The 17,119-nt window shown below is 49.5% G+C and overlaps 1 protein-coding gene across 1 annotated transcript in view; it reads left to right on the top strand.

Moving 5' to 3' along the window:
• LOC119372594 (sodium- and chloride-dependent glycine transporter 1-like) overlaps nucleotides 1-17,119 on the top strand; it is a 58,744-nt gene that overhangs the window by 27,929 nt on the left and 13,696 nt on the right. Inside the window, exons 3-4 of the mRNA XM_037643075.2 lie at nucleotides 9,552-9,652; nucleotides 11,246-11,398. Of these exons, the coding sequence (XP_037499003.2) occupies nucleotides 9,552-9,652; nucleotides 11,246-11,398 (254 nt within the window). The remainder of the gene's footprint in view (nucleotides 1-9,551; nucleotides 9,653-11,245; nucleotides 11,399-17,119) is intronic.

Genomic DNA, 17,119 nt, shown 5'->3' with positions numbered 1-17,119 from the left:
ACGCGTTCACAGCAATGACGCAATGCTTTGGCTCATCTAAGTCGTCGATGTCCATCAGCCTGTCGACACCGTATCTTCGTCTATCGCCCCTTCGTTGGTCCGGGAGACGTTCGAAAGTCTGTCGGTTGAAGCAAATGTTGTTGTAGACCGGACTGTGTAGAAGAACGCTATTAAATTTAGAACCTGCACCCTTGAAACGGTTGACAGCATTGCACATTCGTCATTTACGCTGTGCGCATACGAGAAGCGGCGTCGAGAACATCTATTAATTTTATAATCTCCACCCTCGAAACGGAGCGTCCCAGCACGAAGCCGTTTTCTTGTGCACGCGCCTTCTTGCCTACGGAGAAGAAACCGTTGGGGGGTGGAGCATGGCCTCCGAGATGGCGGGCGCGCGCTACGAGCCCGCCATCTCGGAGGTTATGGGTGGAGGATACAGCTTCGCGGTATAATCGAGAAAAGCGGGACAAGAACCTGAGAAGGATAGGCACAGTTTTGTTATCTCTTGCTTCGTTTCCTGCGTGTTTATCTTTTCTTTTTAGGGGCGAAGCTCCTCTTAATCTAACCTTGTCACGCGTCCGGCGTAAGGCGTAACCGGCAGCATACTACGACCCCTCACCGATCCTTTGCAAACTGCCCACTACTTCGTCTTTGCAAACATCCCCCACTACGATCCATCACCGATCCATTACTTCACCGACCATAAAGCCGTTATAATGAAGGGGGAACGGAAGCCACCTTTGCAAACTGCCCACTACTTCGTCTTTGCAAACATCCTACTACTTCCCACTGCTTCCCACTACACTGCTTCCCACTACATCCCACTGTTTCAGGAGCTTCGCCCAAGCTCTTCATCATTCACCCGTGGATATGCTGTGAATTTTTTTTCCAGAGCGGGAGGTGCATGCCCAATGTATGCATTTGGCAACCGCTTAGGAGCATTTTCCGCAAAATATCAAGTATCGTGCTGGTGTTTGAAAATGCTTTCACTACGAAGCCTTAAAAGCTTCGTTGCTCATGCGGAAATATGCCACATCTCTTCGAAAGGAGCCGATATTCCTTCTAAACATCATATTTATCATATTTTGGCCGAAGAAACAGCGCTAGAATAGGACGAACACGAGAGAACACAACACGGCGCTAACAACCATATTTTATTGTGTTTGAACATAAATATGGACAGCAAAGAACATAATGAGTATACATATCAGAAAATAAGATGCCAACCACCAATGCCAAATCACAGTTTTGAAAGACACATCATTTTATTTTTGCGAGATTTATCATTGTTCTGCTTTCAACTATGACGTGGTCTAAGCGGCTTTGAAAACTATTGCGCACATCACTATGAACACGGGGATGGGGGGGGGGGGGGGGGAACTAGAGCACGCATCTGCAACGCAGCGAGCGCGGAGCGTCGGCGTCGCGAGGCGAGAGAGAGGGGGGGGGACTAGAGCACGCATCTTCAACGCAGCGAGCGCCTCCGCGCCATCTAGAGATCTTTCTGAGAACTAGAGGCGGCTACGACAGCGCCATCTAGGGAACACTCCAAGAACTAGAGGTGGCTACCTACTACAACTACTACTACTACTACTACTACTACTACAACTACTACTACTACTACTACTACTACTACTACTACTACTACTACTACTACTACATACTACAGAGGAGGGACAGACCCACACTCAAGGGAGCTTTACCCCTAAAACAAGGCCTCTCCGGCTTTTTGGGAAGAGTCTCATAATGTCATAGGCCGCGACTTGTCAGGGGTGTTGGCTGTCGATCGGCTGCATGACCCCATAAGAAAAACTTGACAAAGGGCTAGTTGGTTAGACATGATCAACGTTTCTTGCGCAAACTTTACATATAATAACTGAAGACAGCGATGAAGGAAGTACAAAACACATCAGCGCAAAACATTTGCGCTGATGTGTTTTGTACGTCCTTTATCACTGTCTTCAGCTCTCTTTTGTAAAGTTTGCGCAAGAAACGTTGATCATGTCTAACTAACTAGCCCATTGCCACGTTTTTCTTATGTACATTTCTAGTTCATCGGGCGTGCATGCGAATCATCTACCACCTCTTCCTCGTATGTGTGTATTCATTGACTATATTGCTGAAGCAAGCTGCAGAGCCAGAACTATGACGTACGCCCTCGACAAAAGTGTGCCGCCCGAGACGGTAGGAGGAGTCTTTGGACGACTTTCGCCGACCTAAGCTGTGAGTAGAAGATTTTGCAATATGCTCAGAGTTGAGGCATGGCGACAGATAAGGTTGTTCAAGCTCAACATTAAGGCCCCTTGTGAAACTTGCTTGGCTCCGAACCAGTCTTCAGTGACCTACAAGTTCTTTCTCGACTTGGCACATGCGAAAGGCGAGACGTTGTGGTGTATGAATTTAAAGTTCTTCCCAAAGAAGACCTGTCAAGAAAAGCAGGCTCAAAGCATGGTAAACAAGACGGGGAACAATTCACCAGTCCATGTCGAAGCCTTCCTAAAAAAGGGGCCGAAGTATGCTTTGGAACCAAGGCCTGAGCCGGTGGAAATGGTCACTGTTGCTCACGAGCTGAGCAACAAGGTTCCTGAAGAAATTAAAGAACAATGCATTGGAGATGCAGTTGAATGCGCGAAGGTGGCGCTTGGGAAACGGGCGAACAACCGAATGCAGCTAAACCCAAAACGAACCTTTGAATGGTTGAGGTCAAAGAACCAAAAATTGCTAGCAGCAGACAAATCAGGGGGTTCGTCGTCATGAATAGTAGTTCGCGTGCCCAAAAAGCGCCTCAGGCCCTGAATATTCGCCGACGTCGGGTACTCCACAATGGCTCGTACCTTCTCCTCGCACGGCATAACGCGACCACTCTCGATGGTAAAGCCCAATAGTGAAATGCGAGTCTCAGCTATTTGTGCTTTCTTCGGGTTCAAGGTCAACCCGGTGGCACGCAACCTCTCGAGGACATCCTCCAAGTGGTGGAGGTGCTGCTCGAACGTTCGAGAAGACGATGTAATCGAGGTACGCCATGGCGAATTGCCATTTATCGTCCACGACAATGCGGTCAATCAATCTCTGAAACGTAGCTCAAGCTCCAGAACAGCCAAACGGCATGCGGGTAAACTCGTACAGACCTCTGTGAGAGGTGAACGCACTTTTCCCCGTGTCAGCCGGCTCCGTCTGAACCTGCAGGTAACCGCGGCTAGCATCCAAGGTGCTGAAGCAGCAGGCACCGCCTATAACAGCCACGATCGAGTCAACGTTAGGCATAGGATAAACATCCTTCCTCGTGACCTCGTTCAGCTGGCGATAGTCCACACGGAGCCGATAGGAGCCGTTTCTTTTGGGGACCAGCGCCACCGTTGGACCCCAGGGACTGTTTGAGATTTGGACAACTCCGGTCTCAATCAACTCTTCCAATGCCTGGTCAATTGCTTTCCTTTTGGCCACACTGACGGGACGAGGATTGCATTTTCAAGGTTGTGCGTCGCCTGTGTAAATCCGGTGCCTCACAAGGGAGGTGCAACCCGGGCGTTCAGTGAACATACCGCTGAAACGAGTCAGCAGTGATGACTGGTGTTCTTTCTCACGTTTCGACTAGCTGTCCGGAAACGGCGGCAGCGAGCGATCTCAGCTGCTGCTTAGCGGGGTGGTCACAGGCGCAGCCGAGACCTCCTTCACCGCTGTAGCGCTGTGCTCGAGAGAAAGCAATAGGCATGGACCGTTTTCCGCCGCGCCGGCCAAAGGGCCAGACGGCCTCGGAGTGAGGGACACGGGACGTGGGGGGCTACGTTTTGTCTCCTCACCCCTGCTCCCTCATGGCGTCCGGCGATTTAAGGGCAGCCGAGACCACGGGAAATGTAGCGAATGGCCGTAGGGCGCCGGAAGGGCCGTCCCTGTAGCCACCGCTTGCGACGTCTATCACGATACCCGTGCGCGCGAGAAAGTCGCGACCAAGAATCACGGGCACGGAAAAACCAGGGAGATGCCCCAAGCGCTGTCGGCGCGCGCGATTTTCCCAGCGCACAACCAACCGCACAGCGCCGCGCGAAGTGGTGGTACCGCTGGTGAAATGGAAGGCAGTGTCGCAAGCTCAAATGCGGACAGAGTAGTCGCGCAAATGAGCCACAACCTCTTCGCCCAACCGCGATATCGAAGCCCCGCTTTCCAGCAGCGCCGCAAACTCTCGACCAGTGATCGTAAGGGCGATGAACGGCGCAGCCGTGGCTGGAAAGTCATGTCCACTTTGTTGTTCAAGAACTTCACATAGTGCCTTTGGCGTCTTCCTAAATGAAAGAAGTACTGAAGGTAGAGGTGTGAATGCAGAATTTTACGACAGCATCTCGCGAAGTGTTGGCGATATCTAAATCCTTGTCATACCGCTAAGCATAAACTAGCGTCTGCAAAGACCGGTTGGCGTTAATAAGAACCTCAAGGCAGCCACTTCTCTAGCGTACACGTGCTTAGGCAAACAGAAAAGGAGGGTGCACAAAGTTTTACTTTAACTAATTACGCAGAAATATAGGCTTTTCTTTTTTTTGTGGCCGCTAGAGCAAGAAAGAAATACTTGTTTGACTCAGTCGCGCAACCCTGCTTATATTGTGGTATCGGCAGAACACAAGCTAAACACGTACAAATATATCAAGAAAACTCAATGAGCACAGTGCAAAACACGACTGTCACCAAAGGCCAGCACCCCATTGATTCGCTGATTGCGCTTCTCTCACAAGTAATGGGAACGTTACGCCGGCTTCGTGCATATGTAGCAATGGAGGGCGTATATATCACCATTAGGTTGAAGTCAACGAAATTTATTCGCCCACAATCGGCTCAAACCGATCAGAGCGTAGCAGCGCTGTATACATTTGCCGCCGACCGCCCATCCACACTAACGCAGCAACAATGCTACCACCTATCCCCCGATCTCGCGGCGAAGAGCCGACGACGCCTTTTCCCCATCAGTGAGGGTTTTGGCAACCCTTGAGAGCTAGGAGGTCTCGGTTCTCCAGCCGCAGGCGGGGGGGGGGGGGCGGTGGGCCGCGATCGGATCTCCCCTCGTGAATTGGAGCACGGGGGTTCCGTTCTCGTTCGCCCTGCAGGACAAAGGAGGGGCACGTCCGGGCGTACGAGTACGGGTCGAGAGCGCGGTCCGATACGTCGAGCGCGTCTCCTTGCTCTCTCACGGCTGAGGCCGCCTCGCGATTAGAGGGAGTATGGGGTGACGAGTCGCCACCGTAATTCCCTAAATCTGGAAATGTTGGTTATAGTTCATTTTCGATCAGCTTACAGCGCAATAAAAAAAACGAGGACGCAGACCAAGGATGTGACGACACGAGCGCTCACTCTCAACTAAAGTTTATTCGAAGGAAGGGCACGAATAAATACATACAGAGTAGGGGTGTGCGAATATTCGAAATTTCGAATATTTTTCGAATAGTGTTTGCTATTCGATTCGATTCGCACTGGAATTTTACTATTCGAACTATTCTAACTTCCCAAAAACAAATAGAGTTAACGTCCGATTTAAAGTGGCCCCTTCAGATTTTTAATATGCTTCACCCCATTACAGTCTCGTATTGCGGCAAAGCTGCCTTTCAAGCTCCGTTACGGTCGAATTTTGTTAAGACACAGTCAACGTCCGATTGGAAGTGGTCCTTAGATTTTCTATATGCTTCACCTCATAACACTGCAGTATTGCGGCAAAGCTGCCTTTCAAGCTCCGTTACGGTCGAACTTTGCCAAGAGACAATCAACGTCCGATTGCAAGTGGTCCCTAGATTTTTTTTATATGCTTCACCTCATCACAACCCGGTATTGCGGCAAAGCTGCCTTTCAAGCTCTGCTACGGTCGCAAATGTATTAACTCAAGAAAACGCTGGTTCCAACATGGAGATGAAAGATGTGGCAGAGGTGGGGGCTCAATCAATGCTGTTTTGCACCTGAAATTTGGGCAGGAAGTCCGAAAAATCGGAAGCCGAAGCTTTTTAGCATCCAAAATTTCTGATGTTCTTACATATCGACTTGTACGAGGCAGATTTGGAACTCCGGACTTGAAGGGAGCACGCCCTTCTCCGCCAGATCAGTTGGGCTTCCACAGAAGTTGAAAGAGGAGGAGAGGCTGAAGAAATGGCATCTTTGCCTATCACGTATAAAGTGTTGTCATCAACACTTTGATTGCACCAAATGATGTACATAAATACAATTCGGCCTCTACATTGCCTCATTCTTGATAAGGCAACTATGAAACACCACCCCATCAGTGCTTCATCAACCTAGCGAAAAGAAACACTTTCATGTTGCTATCTCATAAGAATATGCTTAGGAATCCTCTCTAACATTTTTTTCTGCAATTTCGCTTCGAAGTATTCGAAAAATACTTTAGAAATATTCGAGAAATATTCGAAAAATATTCGATTCGATTCGCACTCACACTTCAATATTCGAATTCGCTTCGCACCCAAAGTTTTGCTATTCGCACAGCTCTAATACAGAGGCAAACCGGCTACCGACCGAGCAACTGCGCGTGCGCATGAGAGTCACCACGGTGATAACCAAATTACTCAGGGCCCGTGGAACATCTAAGTGCGTCAAAACCTACATATAAAATATGACCCACTTACAAACAAACGTGTTGACTGGCGCCGGATTAGGTGGCGTCCTCTTGCTTGCTTCCTCTTTCTTTCTCTCTTTTTATTGCCATAGCAATGATATGGACACTCTCGGCGGATTTTACCGTCGCCGTCGGCGTCACGTTCCGGATATGTATATGTATGTATATACAAATAAAAGCCGCAACTAAAAATAATTCATAAGAAAAAATTCTGAAGCGCTCTACAGGGGCTTCGAACCTACGACCCCACGCTCCACAGCGCGCTGCCTCCGACAATTGTGCCATGCCTCATTCGTTCTCCAGGATACTAACGGCACAATACAAACGCAAGCAGCGTTGGGTGAAAGGCATGGGGTGCCACACGTGGTGAAATTAAAATTATGCGAGACGCGGACCATGCTGCATCGTTGCCCGCGCGGCATTTGCGTCGTATCGCTGGCGACCCACGCTAGTTTTCCATTTTGTTGTTGTAGCACCGCGCTACTCGTGGCCAGTCGCCCAAGAAAAAAATTACACCATCTCCCGCTAAAGGGGACCATGAGGCGATGTGAAGCCGGAGCACTTGCACGATCGCGTTCCGTTGGCGTTCGTTGGGCATGCTACCGACCTCGCGTCGTGGAACGCGAAGGGGAACGCTACGCGCGTCTTGTCTTCCCTCTAGCCTGGCCGTTAATTCTCACAGCGCGAGCGGGGAACGTGGTCGACAGGCGGGCGAGAGGGGGACAGCGTAGGAGAGGAGAGAGAAGGGGAGGGGAGGGGACGCGCATGCGCTCGAGCACATCGCGGCGTTGCGCAGGAGAGGATTTCGGCATGTCTAGCCCGCGTTTCAGAGGAAGAGTGGAAAGGAGGAGGGGAGAGGGGGAGGGGAGATGGAAAGTGGAGAGGGGAAGTGGAAAGGGTGAGTGGAGAGGTAATGTGTGTGGAGAGGGTATGCGCATGCGCAGTAAGGGTGGTCACGCCGCACACCCCCACCACCACCACCACCGGATTGAGCTCCGCCTTAAGATACTTCGCATCTAAAAGAGCGTCCCGTGGCTCGTCGTAGCGCGAGCTAGTGGGAACGCTTTCACTCTTCTACGCTTATGGCACACGAGGGAAGGAAGAAGACGGCTGAACCAGAATGTCAGCATATATGTTGTACCGTGACCAGAATCCTGAGGCTAAAGTTACAGCGCAAACGCACAAGACACCCACCAAGAAAAGAAACGTACAACACAAGCGCTGAATAACAACTGCTTTCTTCGTTCATACGCCAATGCATATATAACCCCAAGACAACCTTACCGCACATGCGCACGCAACAACAGCGCTAAACCAAAACGTGTAACGAGTATGATAGTGTATCAGATACGCGAAGACATGAAATCATATTCAGATGAGTGCAGGGACATAGAAGTAAAGAAGAAGTAACAAGGAGAACGAAGTGGGTTTGCGTTGTAATTTTAGCCTCAGGAGTATGTACCAACTACAGCCAAGTGAAGCTTTATCTTAGTGACCAGAATCGACGCCCTCAGGGAACGCGAGCCGTGCCTTCACGTGCCACTGCCAAGCGCAGTCTTTATTTTCTTCTCTTGTGGACGCGCGCTCTGCGGTTTTGTTTGCCGCCGAAAGGAAGGCGCTGTAGGGTCTTGGGACATAAATTGGGATATACAGTTGGGACCTAATTGGGACAACGCACGCGCAAGAGTCCGAGAGTGGCTTGCTGGCGGCTCGCAAATTTCTTGGGTCCCCAAATCTAAAACTGTCTAGTGTTTCGCCGTAGTTGTGATGTGTGCCGTCGACTTGTACTTTGACATATAGGGTGTGGTCGACTGCGCTCGCCCGATTATCTTTTGAGGGGAAGTTTGGTACATCTTGCGCTTTCACCGCAAAATTTGTGTTGAAGCTGCAGACCACACAATAGTCACTTAGCTCGCTGGAGCGGCCGCGTTTGCGAAAGGAGTGATCTGCTAGCTAGGAAAGCTAAAGTAGGGATTAGTTGAAATAACAACTGTGACATTTCGCGCTCGTCCTATGTCTACCTGTGCGTACTTTTTGTGCGTCCTTCTTTGTATTTGAGCAGCGCGCTGCAAGCGTCGAGCGGTGACAGTTGTTAGTTCGCACTCGCCTTGCGTGTTTTCTTTCCCTGCGTCCTTTGTGCTTGAGCAGCACGCAGCATGTTTCTAGCTTCTTGCCGTTGCTCCTGTGACATCCTAATTTGTTGCTATCGCATTCATTGCTTCGCCCCTGAGGCAAAACTGTGACTTTTTCTCTCTACTTCTTTCTCTCTTTTGTTGATGTTCTCTCTGTCTCCCTTTCTTTTTCTTTCTGCATTTCTTTCTCTCTATTTTTCTCATTTTTTCTGCGTTACGTTTTACCCTCTCCCCTCCTCTTTTTCCTTCTTCCTCACCATTGCATCTCTCCTCCTCACGCTCACGTCCATTTCCCACCTCCTCGCTAAACTATACTATGCAAGGCTATGCTATGCTCTGCTAGCGTGTCTGGATAGCCGAGTGATTAGGACGCTCGCCTTCGGACCAAGGGTACGCGGGCTCGAATCCCACCTCGTGAATTCTTTTCCGGCAAGAATTTTTCTCTTTATATTTCGATATATCTTTCTTTTCGTCTCTCTGTTATTTTTTTTTTGTTTCTTTCTTTCTCTGTCTCTCCATGTGCTCGTTCTCACGTAGCCGCACAGTGGCACATACCCGTTAAGATGATGATAGTTTTCTGCGATGGACTCACAAGGAACGATTTGCTAAAGAGGTTGGCTGTTAAAATGTCGATCTTACGATACCTAAAAATTGTGTCAGCACTCATTAGATAGCATCGTTCAACACGCGCCCCGGCAGACGCCACATGCACCATGTTGTCAACGTGAAGACGAGATCGTCAGCTTTGTCAAGCTGAACATCTTGCCGCTGTAGTAGAAGTTGGACCTCTTTTTAATATTTGGCATCACGTGCAGGTCCCCACAACGTGTCCAGGGACATTGAGTTCCTCCGCGGCAAGCCTGTCAGCAGCGTGTCCCTGTTCCTGTGGAGATTCGTCTGTCCCTTCATTCTCCTGGTAAGGGCCGTTATTTCTTATTTATTTACGTCATTTCATTTAACAGTATTACCTTGAAAACCCCTGGCGGCGTATGGCATAAGGGGTGGGTATGTTAAGGTAATACAGAAAGTTCTCCGAGATATTGTTTTGCAGAAATCTTGTTAGTTCTTCCACGAATACAGATGAGGCGGTGACATAGCAGCGATGTGATGGGAAAGACCGTTTTAATCTTCAGCTGTGCGATGAAAAAAATGGTGACAAGAAGGCAAAAGTACGTGCTACGCGGGGACCAACGTGTAGTGGATGTCCTGTGCGCACTGATACGCGTGAAGACCCGCCGTAGTTGCTTAGCACGTACGGTGTCGCGCTGCTAAGCTCGAGGGGGCGGGCTCGATTCCAGGAGGAGGAGGAGAAAGGCTTTATTTATTGCAAGAGGGAAGGGTGCGGCAGGGGAGAGAGCAGAGGAGCCTACCCGGCGTAGATCTCCGCTACCCTCTTGGCCCAGTGCAGGATCTGGAACTCGGGTCCTGGACCTCGGCGCCGAGCTGCACATGGCAGCCTCCCACTGCTCCTTACTAATTATATTTAGTGAGTTATGTGGTGGGCTCCGAGTACAACTCCACATATGACCGAGATTGGCTCCTTGTTAGCAGAAAATTCATAAACGGTAGGGATATATCGCAGGGTGTATACGATGGCGGAAAGAGGGGGTAGGGAACGTACGGGTCTGTAACTGGCGCCAAAGTATTTCGTGGTGGCGAGTAGCTCCCCGGTGTAAGGGGGCGTATACGGTGCGCTGAAGGTGCTAGTGATTCGTTATATCGTGGGAGGTCAAAAGACGATCCCTCGCACTGAAGGGTGAAGCGAACAGTAAAGCTCGTTCTGAAACTAACGCGACCACCAACGATAGCGCTGGAATCTTCGATGCCACATGTCACCTACGCGCCTTACCGCTGACCAGATTACTGACGACGGACGACGGCACGGTGTTCTTACAAGAGTAGGGCTTTGAAGAAAGCATGCTCCTAATCCAAAACAATAATAGGTGGCAGGAGCAAAACTGGTTAAGAATGCAAACTAATAAGAAGGAAAATGGGGCATACAGAATGCATAGAAGTAGGACAACTGCATAACAATGGTAGCTTGAGCGAGTTGGTATGCGTTCATCTTGGTTTGTATAGTGCACACGAAACGACGAGGAAACATGAGAGAGATATAATAATCTTTAATGAAAATCCCGGAGAGGTGACGAAGTATAAGAAAGAATACAGCGCCTGTCCTGTGTTTTCTAATACTTCGTCGTCGTTTCGTGTGCGCTGTACAGACCAAGAAGTAGAAAAGTATTGTAGAACTGTAAGGGTAACGCAAGCATAATAGTTTGTTTTAGACGTAAATAACTCTATGTTAGAGACTGCATGTTAAGCTAAGTGCTAATACAAACATTGGGACGCGCGTCAGTAGGAAAGCCGAACGAACGAAGCTGAAAAATATAGGCGTAGCCAGAATATGCGAATGATTTGGAAGTGAGTTGCCTGCTTGGGCTCATATATTGAAGTCACTTTGACGATCATATATAGTGTACCCTGAATATTATATTCGCACCTCCGCCAGATCGCAGTCATCAGTCCTGTGGTGAGCGACACTCCCAAGATGGGCAGCTACCAGTACCCGCTCTGGGCGAACGCCCTGGGCTGCCTGGCTGTAGTCTCTTGCCTGGTCATCATAGGGGCCGTCAGCGTCATCGTGTACCGGAAACACAATCGGGTGCGAGACACATCCTTCGAAATGATTCACCGTCGCGCTATGGCGGCAAATAGCGGTTGTTCCCGCAAAACAGAACAAGAAACTGGCTGGGCCCGTTTTAACGCGGTAGCGTTAAAGAGCTCGTTTCGCAGACGTTATACAGGTGTTATATAGTGCGAGTCGTCGCGTTAACACATGTGATATTGCGTGACATAAGCGCCGAATCGCACCAGGCGTCAAACTATGTTGATTGCGCAAGGATTGGATGGTTTACGGGCGCAGTCATTGCAAAGCGCTCAGGCATAATTAGTCATGATCATCAGCCACAACATCAACAAAACGTGCAGCTGCGCGTATTGCCTTACAGGTGCGCAGCGGGTACTTCGCTAGTTCGCAGAATGATGAATTATGATGTAGTGGGCACTTCGCAACTGTACTTGCAGTAGGAATTCTAGGATAGTTTAAAACGGCCAACGTTGCGCGTACAGACGCTCCTTCACTTGCGGCACTATTGAGGTGCCCACCAATGGGCGAAGCCTGGCTAGCGAATGATAAGTCGTTACGAACGAGGCCCAATTAAGCTAACGCGTTCTGTTCTTGAAGGCGAAGCTCAAGCGTCCTTCATTTTTTTTTTTTCTTTTTGTGGGAGTTGTATACCCACAACACTCGATGAATGAAAAGCTTTCCGCAATGGTTATCTAAAGAAGTAAACCGGCTTTAAAACTGACACGCCGTCCGCGCATAAACGCTGGGCATAGAGTACTAGCGAAGGAAGAGAAAGAAATGTTAGATATTCTTAGGATCGATGATTAGAACATAATGTGAGTATGTGATGGCAGCGACGGCTGCATAGAACGGCGACTCCAGGAGGCAATAGGAACAGTTGCGTGATACCTGGAAGGTACTGGACTCAGATGCTCGCCGGAGAAATCTGAACTACTTCTCTACAGGCTAGCAATCAGAGGGATACCACCCATGTCGCAGCCAAACAAGCAGCAATACGAGGAAATTAGGATTCATACACAGGAAGGCCCAACCATGCCGATAGTCCCGAAAACACGCGTTCTCGGATTAGTCATCGATGCTAACGGCACCGACGGCGACACCGTGCGCAGGCCACACGCAAGTCACGAATGCGATGAGACTCACTGGCAGGGTCACAGATAAACACCAAGGCATGAAAGAAGCCCACGTCATCCGTCTAATACAGGCCTTCGTAATAAGCCACATAACGTATGTAGCAGCATACCACAAATTGCAAAAAGCAGAAACCAACAAAATAAATGCGCTCATCCGGAAGGCCTGCAAGAAAGCATACCAGAGTTTGCGAGTACAGACCTGCTTCTTCAGCTAGGAATACATAATACACTTGAAGAGATAGCGGACGCTCAGCGCATATCCCAGCTTGAACGGCTCACTACAACGAAAAGGGGAAGAAATATATTGACCAAATTAGGAATCACGTACCATGCACAACATGAGACCAAATATGACATCCGCAATACAATCAGCGCTGGGATCGTCGCTAACCCGATACCGAAAAAGATGACCCTCATCACCAACGCGGACCACAGAAGACAGACCCAAAGCACTACTCAATGCACATGGCACAAAAAGTAAATATCTTTTCGGAGATGCTAGCCCATACATTAAACACAAGGCCCACACGGCTGTCGCGATTGACACGTCCGGCATGTGTATTAACGCGTGCACTGTAACAACCAACAATAAAGAGGAGGCTGGGGAGGTAGCCATAGCCATGCCTATAACCTCCAACAAACACAAATTCATACTGAGTGACTCGCGAGTAGCTATCAGAAATTTCATGCAATGACGGATTTTACAACAAGCCCCCTCAGAATGCTCGTTAATAGCTAAGAAATAAACAAAGTAGATGAACCCAAATACCTAAGATGGTTACCGGCGCACAGAGAGGCTGATACCTCCAATCTGAACGAGATGGCCCACGAGTTATCGCGAGAATTAACCCGCCGCGCAACCCGAACGGACCCCTCGGTGAACATGCCTGGCGCCGCCGACGTACCACACAAAGACAGATTTACATGCTGCTCAGAATACACACAGTATACTACATAGAAGCAAGGCGCGTCTTCCCCGCACCCCACCCGAGTCTACACAGGAAACAAGCGGCTGAATACCGACAGCTACAAATGCCTACCCAAACCCTCTGCACCTCCACAGGAGCTACCCACACCTATACCCGGATAACAAATGCAGACTATGCACAATATAAAGGGCTTTGTATAAACATATAATGTGGGAATGTCCCAACATATCAACAAGATCTCCTGGGGCCCTCCGGAAGCGGGGGCTGCTAGTGCTGCTCAGCTCAGAGGTCCAAGACTAAAAATGGCCTATCCAACAGGCTAGCGAGGCTATAGGGAGGCAAGGTCTCCTGGCGTCTACTTGTGTGATCCGGCCCGAACCACAAACATGTCGAATCTTGTAATAAAGTTTACTCACTCACTTACTGACTCACTCATTTACTTAGGATTCTCTACTAGCGCGTTAGCATTCTTTGGCTCCGCTGCTACTAAGGGCCATGCTCCCTTGTTTCTTAAAACTAGCTTCTGTTACTAGGTATTGCTAAAAAAATAAAGTGTGAAACCTTCTTTCGCGTCTCATATTCGCAAAAATCTAGCAGGCCATACCTTTCGTTTCTTTTTAAATCCAGGGTGATGGCGCTGCAAATAACTACGCTCACTGTCAAATTCCTTCTATTTTACTTCACCATTAGCGTTACTTTTTGAAGCAACACGTAGCAACTGAAGCTAGTTTTAAGAAACAGTGGCACAAGAATACAGATATAAAAGTTGACACTAAGAATAAAAACCCACCATCTACAGCTGCGATTCGCACCCGGACCTTTTGAGTGGGAAACGGGCATTCTAACCCTGCACCACTTCGGCGGAGACGCGCGCAACTCTTAAACGACGACACATGGCAGACTACCGATCGCAGCGCCAGAAGCGGATTGACCCGGTTTGGGCTTCACTTTTCGAAGCTCGTTCCGGACACTCCCCTGTTCTAGTACACTCTAGTCGCGTCGACTTCGTTGAGTGATTTGGCTTTAACATCTGTTAACATTCTATTTAACCGTTGACCACAAGTATGACGGCGAGCCATGGATTTGTTCAACTGCTAGCTCTTCAATGACAATGCTTCTGATGCGGTAACGGCCGTCTCAGTTGTGTACGTTACAACGCGGGTTGCGCGAAGAAACAAGACAAGATGGCCTCGCACCGGACGGTGTTCTTTCGCGAGCGATGTCAGTGGCTCTTGGCGTCGTGGCAGCTCGATTACATGAGTAGAGGAACTAGCGCTCCGCCGCGCGAATTATGGGCCACAACGCTACCCATACGACCATACTATGCGTTCTGTATTATTCTAATACGTTGTACCTACATTCTACACTGCTACTGTTACGTCACGGTATTCGTCTGAGTGTCAAATTCCGGTCATTATGCGACAACTGTGTCTTTATTGTTGTTGCGGTGGTTACTATTGATTTGGATTTGGAGTACTCTTTTCACAAAGGTAAGTGACAGTGTTAGTTGTCACCGACTGTACGCAGCTGTCACTAGAAGTGCATCTTGTGTTGAGTTTCGCACGCCAAAGCAGAATCCTGTGGACGAGAGATACGTACTGCGCGCAAATAATGCCGTCCTGATTCTCAGTAACGGCATGCGTAATGCAAAACACATGTGATTGAGAGTTCTGGCTTAATTGACAGAAGTGTTTCGCTTATTTTTTATCAATGTGTAATTATGATGTAGTGTAACGTTTCTGATTATTGTGATCCAATCTAGGAAATAAACGCTCGGTAAAACTTTGCTGCCCATACCGTTTGTGCTTTCAACTGCCGTGGTAACTTAACCGTTGGGTGTCGCGATACTGAGCTCGAGGCCGCGGGTTCAACTCCCGGCCACGCCGGCCACATTTCGATGGGGACGAAATGCAAAGAACACCCGTGTGCTTATGTTTGGGTGCACATATAAGAACTCCAGTTGGTCTAAATTACCCCGTAGTCCCACACTACGGCGTATCTCATAATCATATTGCTACGCGCGCTTCTTTTGCTATACAGTAAAACCTCGGTGATACAAATCTCGCGGCGTTAGCAAAAAAGTCACAGTTTCGCCGCAACGGCGAAGCAATGAATGCGATAGCAACAAATTGGAATGTAACGCGAAGAACGGAAAGGAGCTCGAAATTGCCAGCGCGTCGCTCGAGCCAAAAGGACGCACGAAAAGAACGCACACAGGATGAGCGCGAACTAGCATGTGTCACAGCTCGATACGAGCGCGAACTAAATCTCGCAGTTGTTACTTATTTCTGTTTGAACAGCGCGCTCCTTTCGCAAACGCGGCCAGTGCAGCGAGCGAAGTGACCTTCGTACGCTCTGTGACTTCAGCGCGGACATCGCGGGGAAAGCACAAGACATACAATCCCCCGCTCCCCCGCCCCCCCCCTCTTTCCTTGAGATAAGCGCACGAAGGCGACGACGCCCTGTAGGGCAAAGAGCATCGGCGTTCGCAGGAGCGGGGCGACGACCTTTAAAGCCCAGTGCCCAGCGCGCACATCGCGCCATCTCGCTGGTGAGTAAGAAAGCACGCTGAAGTAAATGGTGTATATAAAGAGCAGACAACGGAAGGTCAAGGTTCTCCTTGCGCAAATATTAGAAAAAGCGAGCGAGCTGGCCGACGACTTTTAAATGCGCCCGTCGCGCTCCTCGCGCCATCTCGCTGGTAATGAAGAAACGCTTTATAAGCGTCTGCCGTCTCCGAGTCCGGCAGCGGTAAAGGGTGTGTATATAACGCTCGCCGTTAGCTACCTGGAGGATCTCGTTGTGTAACGTAGTGGTTAGCTCCACGCACCGCGGAGCAAGAGGTCCCTGGTTCAATACCGCGCTTCGGAAGCGTTTTTCTGAATTATTTTTGGGGGGCTTTTATATATATATATATATATATATATATATTGAAGACGACGAACACCCTTGATCCTTACTGTCGCAGCCTCATGGACCGCCTTGACGGGACTTCGCGGCCCCCTAACGCACGTCTTCGTCGACAGCTGACGCAATTCAAGCTCGACAACTGCGTCCTGTACCGCCATATCTACCATCCTGATGGTCAACGCTGGGTGCCCGTTCTACCTCGCTCTGTCCGAGCTGACGTCCTCAAGGCATACCACGACGACATGACCGCTGGACACTTGGGATTTCAGAAAACGTACGATCGCATCAGATGTCGCTACTACTGGCCGGGCTTGTCCACTAGTGTAGCGAAGTACGTTGCTTCGTGCGTCCTTTGTCAGCGTCGAAAGCTTCCCACATCAGCTCAAAGCGGGCAACTACAACCACTCCCGTGTCCGCTGGAGCCATTTGAGGTAGTTGGCATCGATCTGTACGGTCCACTCCCTATGACTGTCGCCGGTAATCGATGGATCGTTACAGCTGTCGACCATCTGACACGCTACGCCGAAACAGCTTCCGCGGCTTCCGCATCAGCTCCCGAAGTTGCTGATTTTATACTCCCATCCCTAATCCTTCGTCACGGTGCTCCTCGTGTCATCCTGAGCGACCGTGGAAAGGCATTTCTTTCACAACTCGTTGACGAAGTGCTCAGGGCATCCGGCACCACCCACAAAACAAGCTCCAGTCACCATCCTCAAACGAACGGGCTGACTGAACGCTTTCATCGTACGCTGTCAGACATGATA

Source organism: Rhipicephalus sanguineus, chromosome 10 (assembly GCF_013339695.2).
Source record: "Rhipicephalus sanguineus isolate Rsan-2018 chromosome 10, BIME_Rsan_1.4, whole genome shotgun sequence".
Classification (NCBI taxonomy): domain Eukaryota; kingdom Metazoa; phylum Arthropoda; class Arachnida; order Ixodida; family Ixodidae; genus Rhipicephalus; species Rhipicephalus sanguineus.
Note: the sequence above shows the minus strand (reverse complement) of the source record. Positions and strands in the feature narration are given on the sequence as shown.